General features: G+C 61.4%; 2 protein-coding genes across 3 annotated transcripts; both read left to right on the top strand.

The window, feature by feature from the left end:
- The first annotated feature begins 264 nt into the window (after positions 1-264).
- On the top strand, positions 265-3281 carry C1QC (complement C1q C chain). Its single transcript, XM_070079121.2, has 3 exons — positions 265-344; positions 535-716; positions 2506-3281. The coding sequence occupies exons 2-3, from the start codon at positions 536-538 to the stop codon at positions 3060-3062; spliced, it is 738 nt and encodes a 245-aa protein (XP_069935222.1). The 5' UTR covers positions 265-344; position 535; the 3' UTR covers positions 3063-3281.
- Positions 3282-6767: 3486 nt separating this feature from the next.
- On the top strand, positions 6768-12719 carry C1QB (complement C1q B chain). Of its 2 annotated transcripts, none has more exons than XM_051856705.3 (3): positions 6768-6810; positions 10677-10878; positions 11979-12719. In XM_051856705.3, exons 2-3 carry the CDS (start codon positions 10698-10700, stop codon positions 12545-12547), a joined length of 750 nt encoding a protein of 249 aa, XP_051712665.1. In that variant the 5' UTR covers positions 6768-6810; positions 10677-10697; the 3' UTR covers positions 12548-12719. The 2 variants fall into 2 exon arrangements, with proteins under 2 accessions (XP_051712665.1, XP_089155321.1); XM_089299195.1 differs by having other exon boundaries at positions 6768-6815.
- Positions 12720-15126: the final 2407 nt, after the last annotated feature.

The following is a 15126-nucleotide window of genomic DNA, read 5'->3' as shown; positions in this document are numbered from 1 at the left end:
CACAGGGCTGTGGCCTGGGGGCTTACACGCACGTGCACACACACAGCCGCCCTTGCTGGCAGCGGCCATTTCTTCATTCCCATCCCTGTGGCCAGGCAAGAACAGGGAGGGGCACAGGGTGTCGCTGGGGTCAGCCTGGCTCAGCACCCGAAAGAAAGTGTGGAGTCAGGACAAATTCTGAGAAAGGGGATGTGGGAAGTGGGGCGAGGGGCGGGGCGGGGGCCGCCCAGCCCTGCCCTGGGCAATCCGGGTTCCGGCCACCCTGACACGGAGTCTTCCTGCCTGGGAGAGGGGACACAGGTCTGAGGACAGCTCGGTGAGCCGGCCGGAGGCCCCCCACCCAGGTGAGGAGGGGCCTCCACCCAGGGGACACCCAATGCCAGCTTCTGAAGCATGGCACCAGGGACGGCTTGGTTGGCGGGTCCCAAGGGGGCTGGGGTGGGGGCCATGGGGTGGGTCCGAGGACGAGCAGGGCACCCGGGGAGCGAGGCCGGGTGGGCTGTCTCCATGCCTTCCCTATCACTCCCTCCCCAGCATGGATGTGGGGCTCGGCTCCCAGTCCCCGCTTGGGCTGCACCTGCTGCTGCTCCTGCTGGCCTTGCCACTCGGAAGCCAGGCCAGTGCAGACTGCTACGGCATCCCGGGGATGCCAGGCCTGCCCGGGACCCCTGGAAAGGACGGGCACGATGGGCTGCCAGGGCCCAAGGGCGAGCCAGGTGAGTCTGCTGGGGGCAGGGGCAGGGGCACGGATCCGTCCGGGGCTGGCGTGGAGGCCGGGGCTCAGCCATTTAAGGCAGGAAGCGTGCTGCCTCCTGCCACAGCTGCCACCCCATGGCCGTCGCCTCCTCTGTCCTCAGAGCCCCACCTCTCGGCATCTCCTCTTCCTCAACTGTGCCAGGGAGCGGGCTGAGCACCTGCCGGGCGGCCGGGACCAGGAAGAAGCCTCGGCTAGCCTGCACAGGGCTCTGCGTGCACTCACCCCACGGAGGTGGCAACCCTGTGCCCTGCTCTGAGGCCAAGTCCCGCCGGGATCGATTCCCCCTCACTTGGCCAGTGTCAAAGCCTGGGCTCAGAGAGGTTAAGCAGCTTGTCCGAAGCCGCACAGTGGAATCCTGTGCACCTCTGCCCTCCACTGTCCTCTCCTCTCCTGCTCACTGCCCCCTCCTGTCCACTGCTTGACAGCGCCATGATGGGTGGGAGCCAGGAGCAGGGCCAGGGTCGCCGGATGCTTCTGCGACCCCAGTGCTCTCTCCTGCTTGTCTCCCAGAGACTCTCAGGGTCTCTTCCGTCCTGGGCTCAGAGGGGAGGTCGCCTGCTCAGGCTCAGCTGACCGGCAGCCCAGGTCCCACCTGACAGTGGGACTCAACGCTCACAAGTCACACGGGGTCTGTCCCCGACGGGGTTGCACACACATCCAGCCCGAGGGCCGGTGGGGTGGTCAAGGAGGGCTTTCTGGAAGAAGAAAGTAGCATCAAACCTTAAGAGATGGGTGTGGTTTGAACAGAGGCTCAGTTCATCAGTTCATCCAGGATTCAGACAGACTCGTGTTCGAGTCCCGACTCCACTCCACACCGGCTGTGGCCTGGGGCCGTCTCTGGCCTCAGCTTCCTTCTCTGTAACATCAGGGAAGTTGAGCCAGACCGGCCGGTGGCTCCCACGGTCTCCCCACAAGCTTTCCCATGAGCCAACGCTGGCAGGGGCGGAGCCGGCCCAGGTGTGCGGGTGTGGGTTTCCTGGGGCTCTGCGGTTCGGGAAATGTCAAGGGACCTCGTGACAAAAAACAAGGCAAAACGGCTGAGACTTGGTTCAGGGCCGGTGGGGGGTGTGGAAACCTACACGGGATAAAACCCTGTTTGGGAGCACACGTGTACACATGCGTGTGCACACACATGCACAAACACGTGCACACACACAAGCGTGCAAAACCGGCGCGAGCTCCGTGGACTGCGAGAATGTCGGTGCCCCGGTTCCGATTTGTCTGTTAGTGACACGCGAGACGGGCCAGCGGGGGAAACCCAGTCTCTCTACTCCCGCCAAGTTCCTGGGAAGCCACCATCATTTCCAAATACAAATTCGCACAGATTACAAAGCAGAATCAGGCCAGAGGCCTCGCAGGGGCCGCCGCGGGCTCGTCGGGGTTCCTAGGAATCGCAAGCCGTCTTGGGATTCGGGTGGAGCCTGGACTTTAGGCTGACCACCGCCCCGCCCCCCCCCCCCGCCGGGGCTCTCACTTGGTGCCGCCACCTGGGGTCCCCCCCACTCCCGTCTTAGCCTACTTTCTCTGTGACAAATGGGGGAGCTGAGGCCAAGAGGCGAGGTCAGAGGTCAAGCCTGTGGGGGAGGCAGGACCTCCCTCACCTTGAGCTACAGCCTTGCTCCTGCACCCCTCGGCCCGATAAGATTCCAGAGACCACACACTGCGGTGTGACCTGAGGAAGACACCCTAGGATCCCTCTCGCCTGTGCCCTGCCCCTCACCGCCTTCCTGCCTTCTCTCTCTACCTAGGAATCCCAGCCATACCGGGGACACGAGGACCCAAGGGTCAGAAAGGAGAACCGGGCACACCTGGCCACCCCGGGAAAAATGGCCCCATGGGAAGCTCGGGGCCGCCGGGGGACCCTGGCCACAGGGGCCCCCCTGGGGAGCCGGGCGTGGAGGGCAGGTACAAGCAGAAGCACCAGTCGGTATTCACGGTCACTCGGCAGACCGCCCAGTTCCCGGAGTCCAACAGCCTGGTCAGGTTCAACACGGCCATCACCAACCCTCAAGGCGATTATGACACGAGCACCGGCAAGTTCACCTGCAAAGTGCCCGGCCTCTATTACTTTGTCCACCACACATCACACACGGCCAACCTGTGCGTGCAGCTGTACCACAACGGGGCCAGGGTGACGGCCTTCTGCGACCACATGGCCAACACCAAGCAGGTCAGCTCGGGCGGGGTGCTGCTGCGGCTGCAGGTGGGCGATGAGGTATGGCTGGGCGTCAATGACTACAACGGCATGGTGGGCACCGAGGGCTCCGACAGCGTCTTCTCCGGCTTCCTGCTCTTCCCCGACTAGGGGCACAGCTGTCCTCTCCCTCAGCTGCCTGCAGCCTTGCCCAGGCCTTTGTCCCCACCTGATGAACTCCTCCTCCAGGAAGCCCGCCTTGATCCCCTGTCCTAGGAGTTCTGTCTCTGAATTCACTCTTTGTACCCAATACCTTCTGGTACCCTCAGTGGCTTTTTTCAGATCTTGAAAAGCAGGGTGAAATAGAAACAAATAAATTGGTAAACATGCCTGGCTGGTTCCTCACTGTCCGTTCCTTGGATGCTGCAGCTTTAGCGTGGCCTCGGCCACTCTTGTCTGCGGGGCTGGACTTGGGGCGTCTTGCTGGTCCCCAGGGCTGGCTGCCGTCCCTTGTTTGCTGTCCATAAAAGCACTGAGCTCCCAGGTTCGCGTGAGCGCGTGCTGTCTCCGGGCCGATGCTGGATTTTGGGTGCATTTGCCACGGACCGGGTGTGGACTCAGTAGGCTCAGGCAGACAAAGCGGATGGGCTGGATGAACGGATGAATGGGCGAATGAACCACTAAAGACAGAGCAAATGGATAAAAAAGTTGTAAAGAGGCCTCCCACAGACCACGCCTGCCTCGCCACTGGCATCCCGTATCAGAGCGCTGGTTCGAGTCCCGGCTGCTCCACTTCCAATCCAGCCTCCTGCTAATGCACCTGGGAAAGCAGTGGAAGATGCCCCAAGTGCCTGGCACCCTGCACCCACGCGGCAACCTGGATGGAGTTTCGGGTTCCTGACTTCGGCTTGGACCAGCCCTGGCTGTTGTGGCCACTTGGGAAGTACACCAGCGGATGGAAGAGTTCTCTCTGCCTCTCTGTCTCTCCCCCTTTTTCTTTCTCTCTGTTGTTCTGCCTTTCAAAATAAATCTTGTTTTAATAAGTCATAGTAGCTAAGACCTATTGAGCACTGACGATACACTAGGCACTATGCTAAGTGCTTCACTTATAGTAACTCGTTTAACAGTCATCGCCACGCTCTGAGGTGGGCATGAGGGGACGGGGGCACAAGACAGAGAATTGGCCTCCACCCTTCTGACACCCCAGAGTAGCTCGCAGATTCTGGGGGCCCCAGGAGTTCGTCTAAATCCGCGGCTGCCCACAAGCCCCCGAGTTTTGGCTCTGAGGCTATCGATGGGGCCCAGCTGGGCCCAGCTGCCATGGCCTCTGCGGCCCAGGGAGGCCTCTGTTCGCTGGCTCAGGTGCAAAAAGATAAAAGGCATGACTCCTGCACAGGCTTGGGATGCCCGCGCAGAGCACGGAGGGAGCCTGGGAGGGGCTGGTCCACGGGTCTGACTTCTCAGTGTGGTTCCCGGAGGCCCTGGCCGGGGACGGGGGCTGTCAGAGCAGGGGCTCCAGCGAGTGCTTCCGTGTGGTCGGGGCCCCTCTGATGCTGGCCAGCCCGCAGGAGGGCAAGAGAGAGAGAGAGAGAGAGAGAGCGCCACGCCGAGGGAGAGCAGGTGTCGAGAGCCAGGGCCCCAGCCTGCTCACGGAGCCCGGGCGCCTCTGGCCGGGCAGGGCACAGGGCACCGGGCACAGCCTCCGCAGCTCCCCCGGCGTCCGCCGCTCAGCTGCCCACCTGCTCGCTGGCCCCGCAAGGCCACATGGGCCTCTCATGTCGCTTTGGTTTACAAAATCAATACCGCGCTTGTGTAGCCGCAGCGTCAGATCAGAACCCCGTGCCCGGGAAGCAGCGGCTTCTTTATTTTCCATGGCTGCTTCCTGTTGTCGTCCCTTTGTCGGCAGAGATAGGCCTTTTGAGGGCACCAGCTGGCCCGCCATGCAGGGGGCAGCGGGGGGATGGGGTTAGGGCGGGTTAGGGGGCTGCGGAGGGGCCCCGCCAGGACCAGATCCTCAGGCTGGGAGGAGTCCGTGATGCAGGGAGCTGAGGGGTTCAGGTCTTTGCCCGCCGTCTGCAGGGAGAGGGCCCCCCTTAGCACAGCCCAGAGACCAGCGGCTCCCACCCAGGGGGCCAAGGCCCAGGGACCCCTGAGAGCCCAGGCTCCATGACTTCCTTTCTTCACATCAGGAACGCAGTGTCAGCGCTTGTGTTGGACACCTGCCAGCAGGGGCCGGCCAGCCAAGGGGGCCCTGACCTGCGGGTTACAGGAGACAGGTGCCCATGCCTCCCATTTAGGCACGAGGAGACCAAGGCCTGCGGCCAGCAGGGCTGCAGCTCCAACTTGGATGTAGCCAATTCTAAAGCCCAGGCTTGGCCCCCTCGCTGCGTCCTGTTCTGAGCCTCCCCGCCAGGTTTCCCCCCTGCCGTCTGTGGTGGAGGAATTGGAGACCCCGCCCACGTGGGGGGGGGTCCTCAGATGGGGCCTGCACCTGCAGCCTCCATTCCCCACCCCCACTCCCCGCTTCCCGCTGAGAACCCGCCTGTTTCTCCTCTTCACCCCCTCTGGCTCCCTTTGGGTCTGCAGGTGGCTGAGCCCGGAGCCCTTTCCTTCGCTATCACCTTGTGCAGTCAGCGCTAAACTCCCACCAATCAGCATCCGCCAGCTCTGTGACATTTTTTTCTTTTAATCTCCAAACACAGACGTCAAGAGGCCTCCCACACCCCCAGCTCCCAGTGCTTGGGGGTGACTCTGCCTGGGCTGCTCCTGGGGCGGGGGGAGTGCTCACTATGCCAGCCTTCCAACCCTGCACCTGCCCCTTCCACGGAGTGTGTGCGCCAGCGATCGCTTCTTTCTTGCGACATTTATTACAAGAGCAATAAACCTAGCGTCATCTAATGTTAAACACCGGCGTCCCCCCGTGGGGACCGGGGCTGCAGCTCACCCACTCCGCGCTCTGTCTCCAAGCTAACGATCAGCATGTGCCGATGAAGACTGGCCTCTCCAGGCCTCTGTTGCCCCACATGTCAAAAGAGGAGGCTGGGTGAGGTGTCCTCCAAGCCCCCGTCCAGCCCTAAGCCGGCCTCATCCCTGGATCGGCTAGCAACAGGCCCCTGCCTGTGCCTACTATTGTCGCCAGCTTCAAGCCCGGCTGGAGGCAGCGGCAGGGGCATAAATAAGTAATGAGCACATTTCAAATGCTTTATTAGATTATTTTCTGAGAACAGGGAAAGAGCAGAGGTGCAGAAAGGGGAGGAAGTGGCAGAGATGAGCTCAGACCGGGAGCCTGGGCTGAGAGGGGTGCTGACGGTGAACACGGCCCCCACCTCCCCGCTCGCCCCCACACACCCCTTCCCCTCCATGAGCCCATCCATGGTCCTCCCAGGGGCCCGTGGGACCTGTCCAGCAGGTGCAATCGTGGCCCCACCACATGGCAGAGAAAACTGGGGCTCCCGTGGTTGCTCTCGGCTGAGAGCTTTAACTAGTAAGCAGCCGAGCCAGGCTAGGAATCAGGGTCCCTAACCGCACCCCAGCAGCCACAGCACCCGCCACTGGGAAGGCCCTGTCCCCTGTGCAAGATCACGAGGCCGGAGAGCCACCAGCGGCAGAGCCCCCCACCCCCACCGCCCCGCCCCGGACAGCCTGTGTGCCCCACAGCTGCTGAGTCGACGAAACTCAACTCGGCACCCCCCACCCGCAGTTACAGTAAACCCCTCCAGGAGGCAGAAATGGGATCTGAAACTGCCTGAGGGCAGCAGGGCGAGGGGACAGCAAGAGGACAGCGGAAGGGGACACCCAGGGGAAAGCCCTTCCCGTCCCCAGGCCATGGAACTTCCGCTTTGGACGGAGAGCAGCAGGCTCCGAGCTCCCGGCCCCACTGCTGCCCAGCCCAGAGGCCTCGCCGGACACCGGTTCCCAGGTGAGGTGAGGAGGGGGCTCAGAGCCTGGGGGCGGGGAGGTGGTGATTCCCAAAGTATGGGCCTGGCCACCTCGCCTGGGTGTTCTGCCGAGCAGATGGCTGGTCTAACCCTGCAGGCAGGTAAGTGGGGGCCTCTGGCACACGGCCCCGCGGTCACAGGCTCAAGCTGCGGGCCACTGGCCACCTCTGTCAGAACTTGCTGGGCTGCCGGAGCTCAAGCTCCCTGGGGGCCCAGTGCACGCCCTGCTCCACTGTGCCGGTGACCCAGGGTGGCGGTGGGATTAGAACCCGGGCCCCTCCGAGCAGCCCTGTTTCCCAACGCCTTGTTGCCCTTGCTCCCTGGCGGTGAGCTGAGAGCTCGGCGTGGTCCTGGCAAGGAGAGAATGTGGTAAGCAGCGGAGCTGTGGGTCCAGGAGGGACGCGGGCTCGGGCGCCGCCCCGGGGGCCTGTTCCTCCTGGTGCAGCAGCAGCAGGGGAGTTCAGGTCAGGTCAGCTGGACTCCAGCTGGGGGCTGCAAAACGGTGGAAGGGTCCATGCGGGGCTGGCACAGCCGGAGAGGCCAGGCCAGGTGGGTTTTCAGACACAGTGGCCCCTGAAATGGGCTAGAATCGGGATCTCCCTGCTCCCCTAGCCCAGCCTCCAGCTTCCCCAAGGAGCCGGGCTCATCAGGACCCTGTTCTCCAGCCCAACAGCGCCCCCACTGGCCAGAGCTCGCCACCCCCTGAGCGAGCCCCTCTCCCCAGCCGCCATCTTCCCTCCCGGCTCCCACACGCGGGAGTCTTGGCTGACGGGGACAAGGACAAAATGCCTCGTGCTCATTACACATTTCCAACATGCAAGGCTCTGTCATGCCAACCCTTCCAGGAACAGATCCGTCTTAGTCCCATTTTACAGGAGGGTAAACTGTGGCCAGAGAGAAGTGACTTCTCCCATGCCCTTCTGAATCCTGGGGGTGCTGCTTCGCTTGTGACCACGATCGCTGGCTACCTGCTGGCTATTTGCGTGTGGACAACAGGAACAGCCGTTGCAGGTCACCTTCTCTGAGCATGACCACGGCCCCAGCATGCACTGCTCCCAGCTCACCCCGTAAAGTCATCTTTCTATCAGACCGCCCGGCCCTGACACCAGCATCTCACCCACCAGGGACAGGGGCCTCTTCACCTGACGCCGAGTTTTCAGATCCAGCTCACGTGGGCTGGAATCCCAGGCACACAGGATCGGTGTGACCTTTGTCTCCACGGCCCCTGCCCAGCCCGGTACCGCCTGGATCCCACGGCTGTCCTGGGACGGGGCAGGGACCAACCCACATTCCCACTTTTTAGAATTAATTAATTAATTTGAAAGAGCGATAGAGGGAGAGACAGAGAGACAGCTTCCCTCTGCTGGTTCACTCCAAAAATGCCACAACAGCCAGGGAAGAGCCAGGCCCAGCCCAGGAGCCAGGAACTCCACCAGGGTCTCCCAGGTCAGGTGGCAGGGGCCAAACGCTTGGGCCATTTCCTGCTGCCATCCCAGGAAGAAGGGACGCTGGTGTCACACGTGGCGGCTTAAGGCACTGTGCCTCAACAAACGCCCGTTTTAAGAGTAGGGACTAGCCGCAGCCTCTGTGGGCTGAGGGTAAAGAGGGAAGGCTTCCTGGAGGAAAAAGACGTTGGCACAGTCCTGAGAGCTGGAGAACGTTGGCTCACGGCCAAGGCGGAACGGGCGCCCCCTGCAGGCGCCGAGACGCTCAGCCCTGAGGTGGTGCAGACCGCAGGTGGAGGTAGCCCTGGCAGAGACGTCAGTGAGGGGGCGGGGGGCAGGGGGGAGCACTGGCCCTCACAGTTGTCGGTGAGGGTGTCCGCCTCCCAGTTGGAGTGCTGTGTTCAAGTTCCGGCTCCGGCTCCTGACTCCACTTCCCTTGGAGGCAGCTGTGACGTGCAAGTACCTGGGTTCCTGCCGCCCACATGGGAGACCTGGATTGAGGTCACTGTGGCTGTCTGGGGAGTGGGCCAGTGGATGGGAGTTCTGTGTGTGTGTGCGCATGTGTGTGTGCATGTGTGTGTGTAGCTGTCTCTGTTTCTCCAACAATTTTTTTTAATTTAGGTTGAAAATTTCTCAAAAAGTTAAACAGAATTACCATAAGAATGGGAATTCCATGCCTAGGTGTCCACCCAAACGAATTACAAACAGGCACTCAAATCCTTGCACACGCGTGTTCATGGCAGCAACAGTCACAGTGGCCGAAGGCAGGGGCCGTGCCGAATGTCCGGCTCTGAGGAGCGATGAGCAAGAACCTGCTCTCCCACGCGTGGAGCCCCGCGCAGGCGCAGGGAGGCGGGGCGCACTGACTCCCGCCAGCACTGCCGGGGGTGACCTTGAGAACATCACACTAAACGAAAGGAATCAGCAAACGTCCACCCTGTAGGATTCCGCTCGTGTGAAATACGCGGAATCAGAGCACCCCGGAGCCAGGAAGCAGACTGGCGGTTGTCAGGGGGTTAGGGACGGGGGGTTGGGAGAAGCTGCTGCCTGCCCAGGGTCTCAGCTGGGGGTGATGAGAATGTTTTGGAAGCAGACGCGGGCGCCGGGGACACAATGCTGTGAGCACGTTAAATGTCACCGAGTGTTCGCTTGAACCTGGTCACTTTACCTTGTGTGACTGTTGCCTCAATCGAAGAAAGCATAGGCTCAGAGTCGGACTCAAGGGTCATCCTCGAGAGTGGATGTTTGGGGCGCTGGCTTGGCTGACCGCCCAGCATGGGCCGCCGGCTTCCTGCTGGGTTCTGTGCGATGATGGGGCCGGCACCACGCTCTCGCCAGAGCCGCAGCTCTCAGAGGCACCTGGGCACAGCCCCCAGCCCACAGAGGTTGTCTTGAATGCCGCCAGGGACACTTGCTTTTTTCCTTGCTGTGTGACCCCGAGCAGGTGGCCGGGCGCCCTGGAGCCTCAGTGCCCTCTCTGAACCGTGGAGGCAGAGTGGCCCACTACAGAGACAGCGCAGGCGTCCTGGGCTCAGAGCCCCTGGCTGCACCTGCGGGCTCACCGCCGTCACTCTGCCCCTCCCCTCGCTGCTGACCCTGCAGCTCCCATCTTGGGGCTATCTCCCACCCTTCCGTCTTCCTGGAACATTCTTGCCTTTCAGCCCTTCCCGCACCTTCGGATGACGGCCCAAACACGGCTTCACAGAGAGGCCTCCCCTGTGGAGGAGACCCTCCCAGTGGGGGACTTCCCCTGAGACTAGCCACCCCCACCCCAGCCCGGGGACTCTGCCTGCAGCACCTCCCCTGACTTTTCCAAGCACCAAGCTCAGTCTACGACTACTTCTCTTTCTGGGGCACAGGACCACGAGGGCAGGACCATAACTCTCTTGTTTGTCACTGTGTCCCCAGCACCAAGTTCAGTGTCTGGGGGACAGGAAACAGTGAACACATGGATGGGTGGGTGCATGCATGCCTGCATAGATGGGTGGGTGGGTGAATGGGTGGATGGATAGATAGATGCTTGGATGGATGGATGGATGGATGGACAAATGATTGATGGATGGACGGATGGATGGATGGATGATGGATAAGTGGGTGGACAAATGATTGGATGGGTAGATGGACAAATGGTTGGATGGATGGATGGATGGATGGGCAGACAGATGGATGGACGGGTGGATGGATGGATGGATAGATGGATGGATAGATGGATGGATAAGTGGTTGCATGGGTACATGGGTGGTGTGGGTTGATGGATGGGTATGCGGGTCTATGGGTGGGTAGATGGGTGGGGTGGGTGGATGGATGGGCGTACAGGTCCATGGGTGGGTGCATGGCTGTGGTGGGTGGGTGGATGACAGGAGTCGCCCTGGTAGTGACCTCCCACCTCTTTCCCCCTGCAGGAGGCAGCAGAGACTGTGGTGATGAAGAGCCCAAGGGGCCGAGTCCCGGCACTGCTGCCACTGCTGCTCCTGGGTCTGCTTGATGCTTCCCAGGCTCAGAGCAGCTGCACTGGGCACCCAGCCATCCCTGGAACCCCGGGCATCCCAGGGTTACCCGGCTCCGATGGCCAACCTGGGACCCCAGGGATAAAGGGAGAGAAAGGTACAGCAGGCCTCGGGAACACACCAGTGTCTCTCTGGCCAGACCCCATCTCCTCCCTCCCAAGTCACATTGCTTGCATATGAGATTGCAAAACACCTGCCAACCCGTCCACCTACGGAGCCCTTGCAACAAATCTTCCAGTAGCGAATTCCTATTCCCATTGTACAGACAGGAAAGCTGGTGTCCAGCTGCCCAAGGCAGCCCAGCAAATGTTCCGGCTGAGACCAGACCGTGGCTCTCCAGCAGGAGAGTGAGAGAGCACCCAGGTAGCCGCCCGGCCCTGGGTTAGAATATGCCTCTGGGGTCATTCTGGGGTCGCACCTCCTCACCTGTGAAATGGCATCCAGGCAGCAAGTCCTGCCATTCCAAGGAGACGCTCCCTCTGCAAAACTCCTTGTATAAAACGTCGCTTATTCATTCGTTGAACCGAGGATTGTGGAGCCAGCTTCTGCGCTAGCCGCTCTCCCCCACTGAGCTCATGGAATGCTCACAAACACCCTCACACCCATTTAATAGATGAGGAAGCTGAGCCTCAGACGATGTGACTCCCTGTGCAAGGACGCACGACCAGTAACGGCGGAGGTGGCAGAACACGCACAGGCGTCTGTGTCTGTGTCCAGAGCCCACGCTCTCGGGCACTGCTCTCTGCCACTTTTCTGGAAAACAGGTTTTTGTTTTGTGCTGTGCTAAACCAAGGGCTGCTTGGAGTGGTGGAGAGAGAAGGCTTCTGAAGTCCGCCTCCGAGTTCAGCAGGAATGAATGAATGCTGTGATTGATTAAGGATATCTGCACGGGTGTGGGAGTGGAGAGGGATAGCACGCAGGCCAGGAATCCATCATCCCTGCTCAAGGCTTGCGCCTGTACAAGTTGGGGTGCAGGGAGGCCCAGTGCGCCTCCCTCCCCAGAGACCTCAGCCCCCAATTCTGGCAAGTGGCGGACCAGTGCAGAACGCTGGGCTGCACGCAGGCTCTCCAACTCCTGCCCCCCACCCTCACAGACGGGAGAAGACCAGGGGCCTGCACGAGGTCGCAGCCCAGGCCCCTTCCTTTGCTCTCCGTTGACCTCTGACCTTCTCATTTCTCTTCTGCCTGCTTTTCTAGGACTCCCAGGACTAGCTGGAGACCACGGCGAGTTTGGAGAGAAGGGGGACCCAGGGATTCCGGGGAATCCAGGAAAAGTGGGTCCCAAGGGCCCAGCTGGCCCTAAAGGTGCCCCAGGAGCTCCCGGAGCCCCCGGCCCCAAGGGTGAATCGGGCGACTACAAAGCCACGCAGAAGATCGCCTTCTCGGCCCTGCGGACCTCCCACGCCTCCCCGCGCCGTGACCTGCCCATCCGCTTCGAGCAGGTCATCACCAACGAGGAACGCAGCTACCAGCCTGGCAACGGCAAGTTCAGATGCTCCGTGCCCGGCCTCTACTATTTCACCTACCACGCCAGCTCCCGCGGGAACCTGTGCATGAACATCCTGCGGGGCCGGGAGAAGCCACGGCACGTGCTCACCTTCTGCGACTACTCCTACAACACCTTCCAGGTCACCACGGGCGGCGTGGTCCTCAAGCTGGAACTGGGTGAGGAAGTCTACCTGCAGACCAACGACAAGAACAACCTGCTGGCCATGGAGGGGGCCAACAGCATCTTCTCTGGGTTCCTGCTCTTCCCAGAAGCGTGACCCCAGGGGAAGTGCAGGCTGAGCCGCATCCACCCCGCCCACCCCACCCCTGCCGGCCATGCTCCCTCCCCCCAGATCCCCCGGACCCCCGCTCCCCCGGCCCAGCCAGAGCACACAGGAGAGCTCTGTGCATGTTGTTGAGTGAATGAGTGAATAAACTCTTCCAGACCAAGGGACGGGGGTGGACGTCAGCTCTGGGTCCCAGCACCCGGCACATAGTAGATGCTCAGGAAAGCTGGCTGAGTGAATGACTGGACAATGCACGGATGCGTGGATGATCTCTGAAAGTAGAAGCCCCATCTAATTGGAGGTGACCAGAAGGCCAGGCGCTGGTCCTGTTCTATGGCAGCCACACAGTGGGAGGCGGGGCCGGGAACGCTGACCACGCTGCCCCCACTGGCTAGAGCTTTTCCTCACTCCCTCTTCCACGCTCACCTCCTCCCGGAGACAGGTGCACCACGCCTGGGCACCGGAGGAGGCTGAGGGCTGAGGGCTGAGGGAGCCACCCACAACTCCACAGCTGGGGTTCAAGGGCACATCTGAGCTCTCTTTACAGCAACAGGCCAGGGCCAGCCCCAGAAGCGGCTTTGCACCTGTAACCCACACTGACCCACCAGGGGTCATAGTTGACCCTGGAACTAGAATCTTCCCTTACAACTCCCTCCACAGACCCTCCCCCCATCTTATTCAGTCACCCAGTTACAACAGCTGTGACTGCCCCTCAACAACCTTCCATGGCTCCCACCGCCCACCGGCTGTAGTCCCAGCCCACAAGCCTGGCTTCCGGCCCCACTCCTCTACCAAGCACCCGCCAGCTCCCTGTTCACCCACCCGGAACTTTCTACTCTATCGGCCTAACCAGCCTTAAAGCTCACTCAGGCCACACCTCCTCCCCAAAGCTGGACACCTCTGACCCCACCCCCTGCCCCATTTCTCACTCCTTCCCGTGTGAGCATGCGCAGCCAGCCTCTGGCTTTTCACTCACCCACCTGATCCCCCCAGTTAGGCTGTGAGTCCCCTACCCTGCTCACTGCTGAACCCCAACAGCGCCCAAGATGCACATCGGCCCCTCCATAAAGACTCACTGCTGGAGGGGTGGAGGGCGCAGGACCGGGCCCCAGCCGCACCTGCTCTCCACAGTGCTTCCTGCTGCATCCCTCCCCCCCACAAGCCCCTCTACCAACGGACCCGCGGCCGCTCGCTCGGGGCATAGGCTCAGCCTCATCCCCCGGCCTGGCCTTGGTGACCTGTCCCAACCCCAGACTCTGTAGCCAACACCTGGAAGCTTTCCCCTGGGCCCGCCCTCTGCTCAGACACCCTGTCCAGCGATGCCAGTGCCAACACAGGGCCCCGCCACGTTTTTGTGTCTCCTGCTTTAGGTGTGTTAGCTCCTTTCATCCCAAGGCGCCCTCTAGGATGTGCGCAGCACGCTCCCCGTTTTACAGATAAGAAACCTGAGGGTCAGAGGCGGCAAGTCATTGGTCCAGCGTCCTGGCGAGAGCACAGCTGGGATTGGCACCTGCTCCTGTTGGCCTCAGAGTTCTTGGTAAACACGTAGAGGTGCCACCTCCCTACCTGGCCCCTCCATTGCCCCCCAGCCTCTCATCAGGCCTCAGGGGTCCACATTCTTCTTTTTTTTTTAAGGCATTCATTGAATTTATTTGAAAGGCAGAGGTACATAGAGAGATGGAGAAAGAGAAAGAAGTCTTCCATCCACTGGTTCACTCCCCAAATGGCTGCAACGGCCAGGGCTGGGCCAGGCTGAAGCCAGAGCCAGGAGCTTCTTCTGGGTCTCCCACCTGGGTGCAGGGGTCCAAGCATTTAGACCCACCTTCCACTGCTTTCTCAGATGCATTAGCAAGGAGCTGGATCAGAAGTGGAGCAGCCAGGATTCAAACTGGTGTCCATACAGAATGCTGGCATTGCAGACAGTGGCTTAATCCGCTACACCACAGCGCAGGGCCCTAGGGGCCCACATTCTTGAGCCCCTGCCGTCAGGTCTGTCTAGGCAAGGATGCACTTGACCCCAGGGGTGGATCTGAGTGCTGGCGCCAAGCAGGTACAGAGAACCCTCACTGCAAGGACCCAGGCAAAGCCAGCCATGGCCAGGAAGTCAGAGAGCCTCCTGCCCCTGCCTGCTAGCGCCGGGGGCTTCTCTCGGGCCTCGGTGGTCCTGCGGAGCCAACACTCCTCTGCCCTTGGACCATGAGCCCTGACCCTGACTCCCATCCCCCCCCCAGTCAGGACTCAGGACAGTGCCCCTTCCTCCCCGCCCACCCCAGCTTCCCGATCTGCCAGAATCCGAGGCTCCGCTGCGTGTCCAGCCTTGCCCGTGGCAGCTCAACATCGCTTACTTGACACAAGCGTGCGCAGGGATCTAAAGTCCTCACCTCTGTTGTGGCTCTGCTCCAAGCAGTCGGCAGGGGTCCCCACCACGGGCAGACAGGTGATGGGTGATGTCACAGGAACCTGGATCAAGGGTAGCTGGGAGCCCGGAGGCAACAATCAGGTGAGCCAGGAGCAGGTGGACGACCCAGTCTCAGTGGACACTGGACACCCCTGGCCAGGGCTGCCTCGTC

Source organism: Oryctolagus cuniculus, chromosome 7, assembly GCF_051225735.1.
Source record: "Oryctolagus cuniculus isolate XC-2025 breed Fujian yellow rabbit chromosome 7, ASM5122573v1, whole genome shotgun sequence".
NCBI lineage: Eukaryota > Metazoa > Chordata > Mammalia > Lagomorpha > Leporidae > Oryctolagus > Oryctolagus cuniculus.
Note: the sequence above shows the minus strand (reverse complement) of the source record. Positions and strands in the feature narration are given on the sequence as shown.

Excerpts from the sequence above, each read along its gene's own strand:
- C1QC (XM_070079121.2), top strand. The coding sequence starts at position 536 with ATGGATGTGGGGCTCGGCTCCCAGTCCCCGCTTGGGCTGCACCTGCTG. Across the intron at positions 717-2,505 it reads AGGGCCCAAGGGCGAGCCAG|GAATCCCAGCCATACCGGGG; the intron begins GTGAGTCTGCTG and ends CTCTCTACCTAG.
- C1QB (XM_051856705.3), top strand. The coding sequence starts at position 10,698 with ATGAAGAGCCCAAGGGGCCGAGTCCCGGCACTGCTGCCACTGCTGCTC. Across the intron at positions 10,879-11,978 it reads AGGGATAAAGGGAGAGAAAG|GACTCCCAGGACTAGCTGGA; the intron begins GTACAGCAGGCC and ends CTGCTTTTCTAG.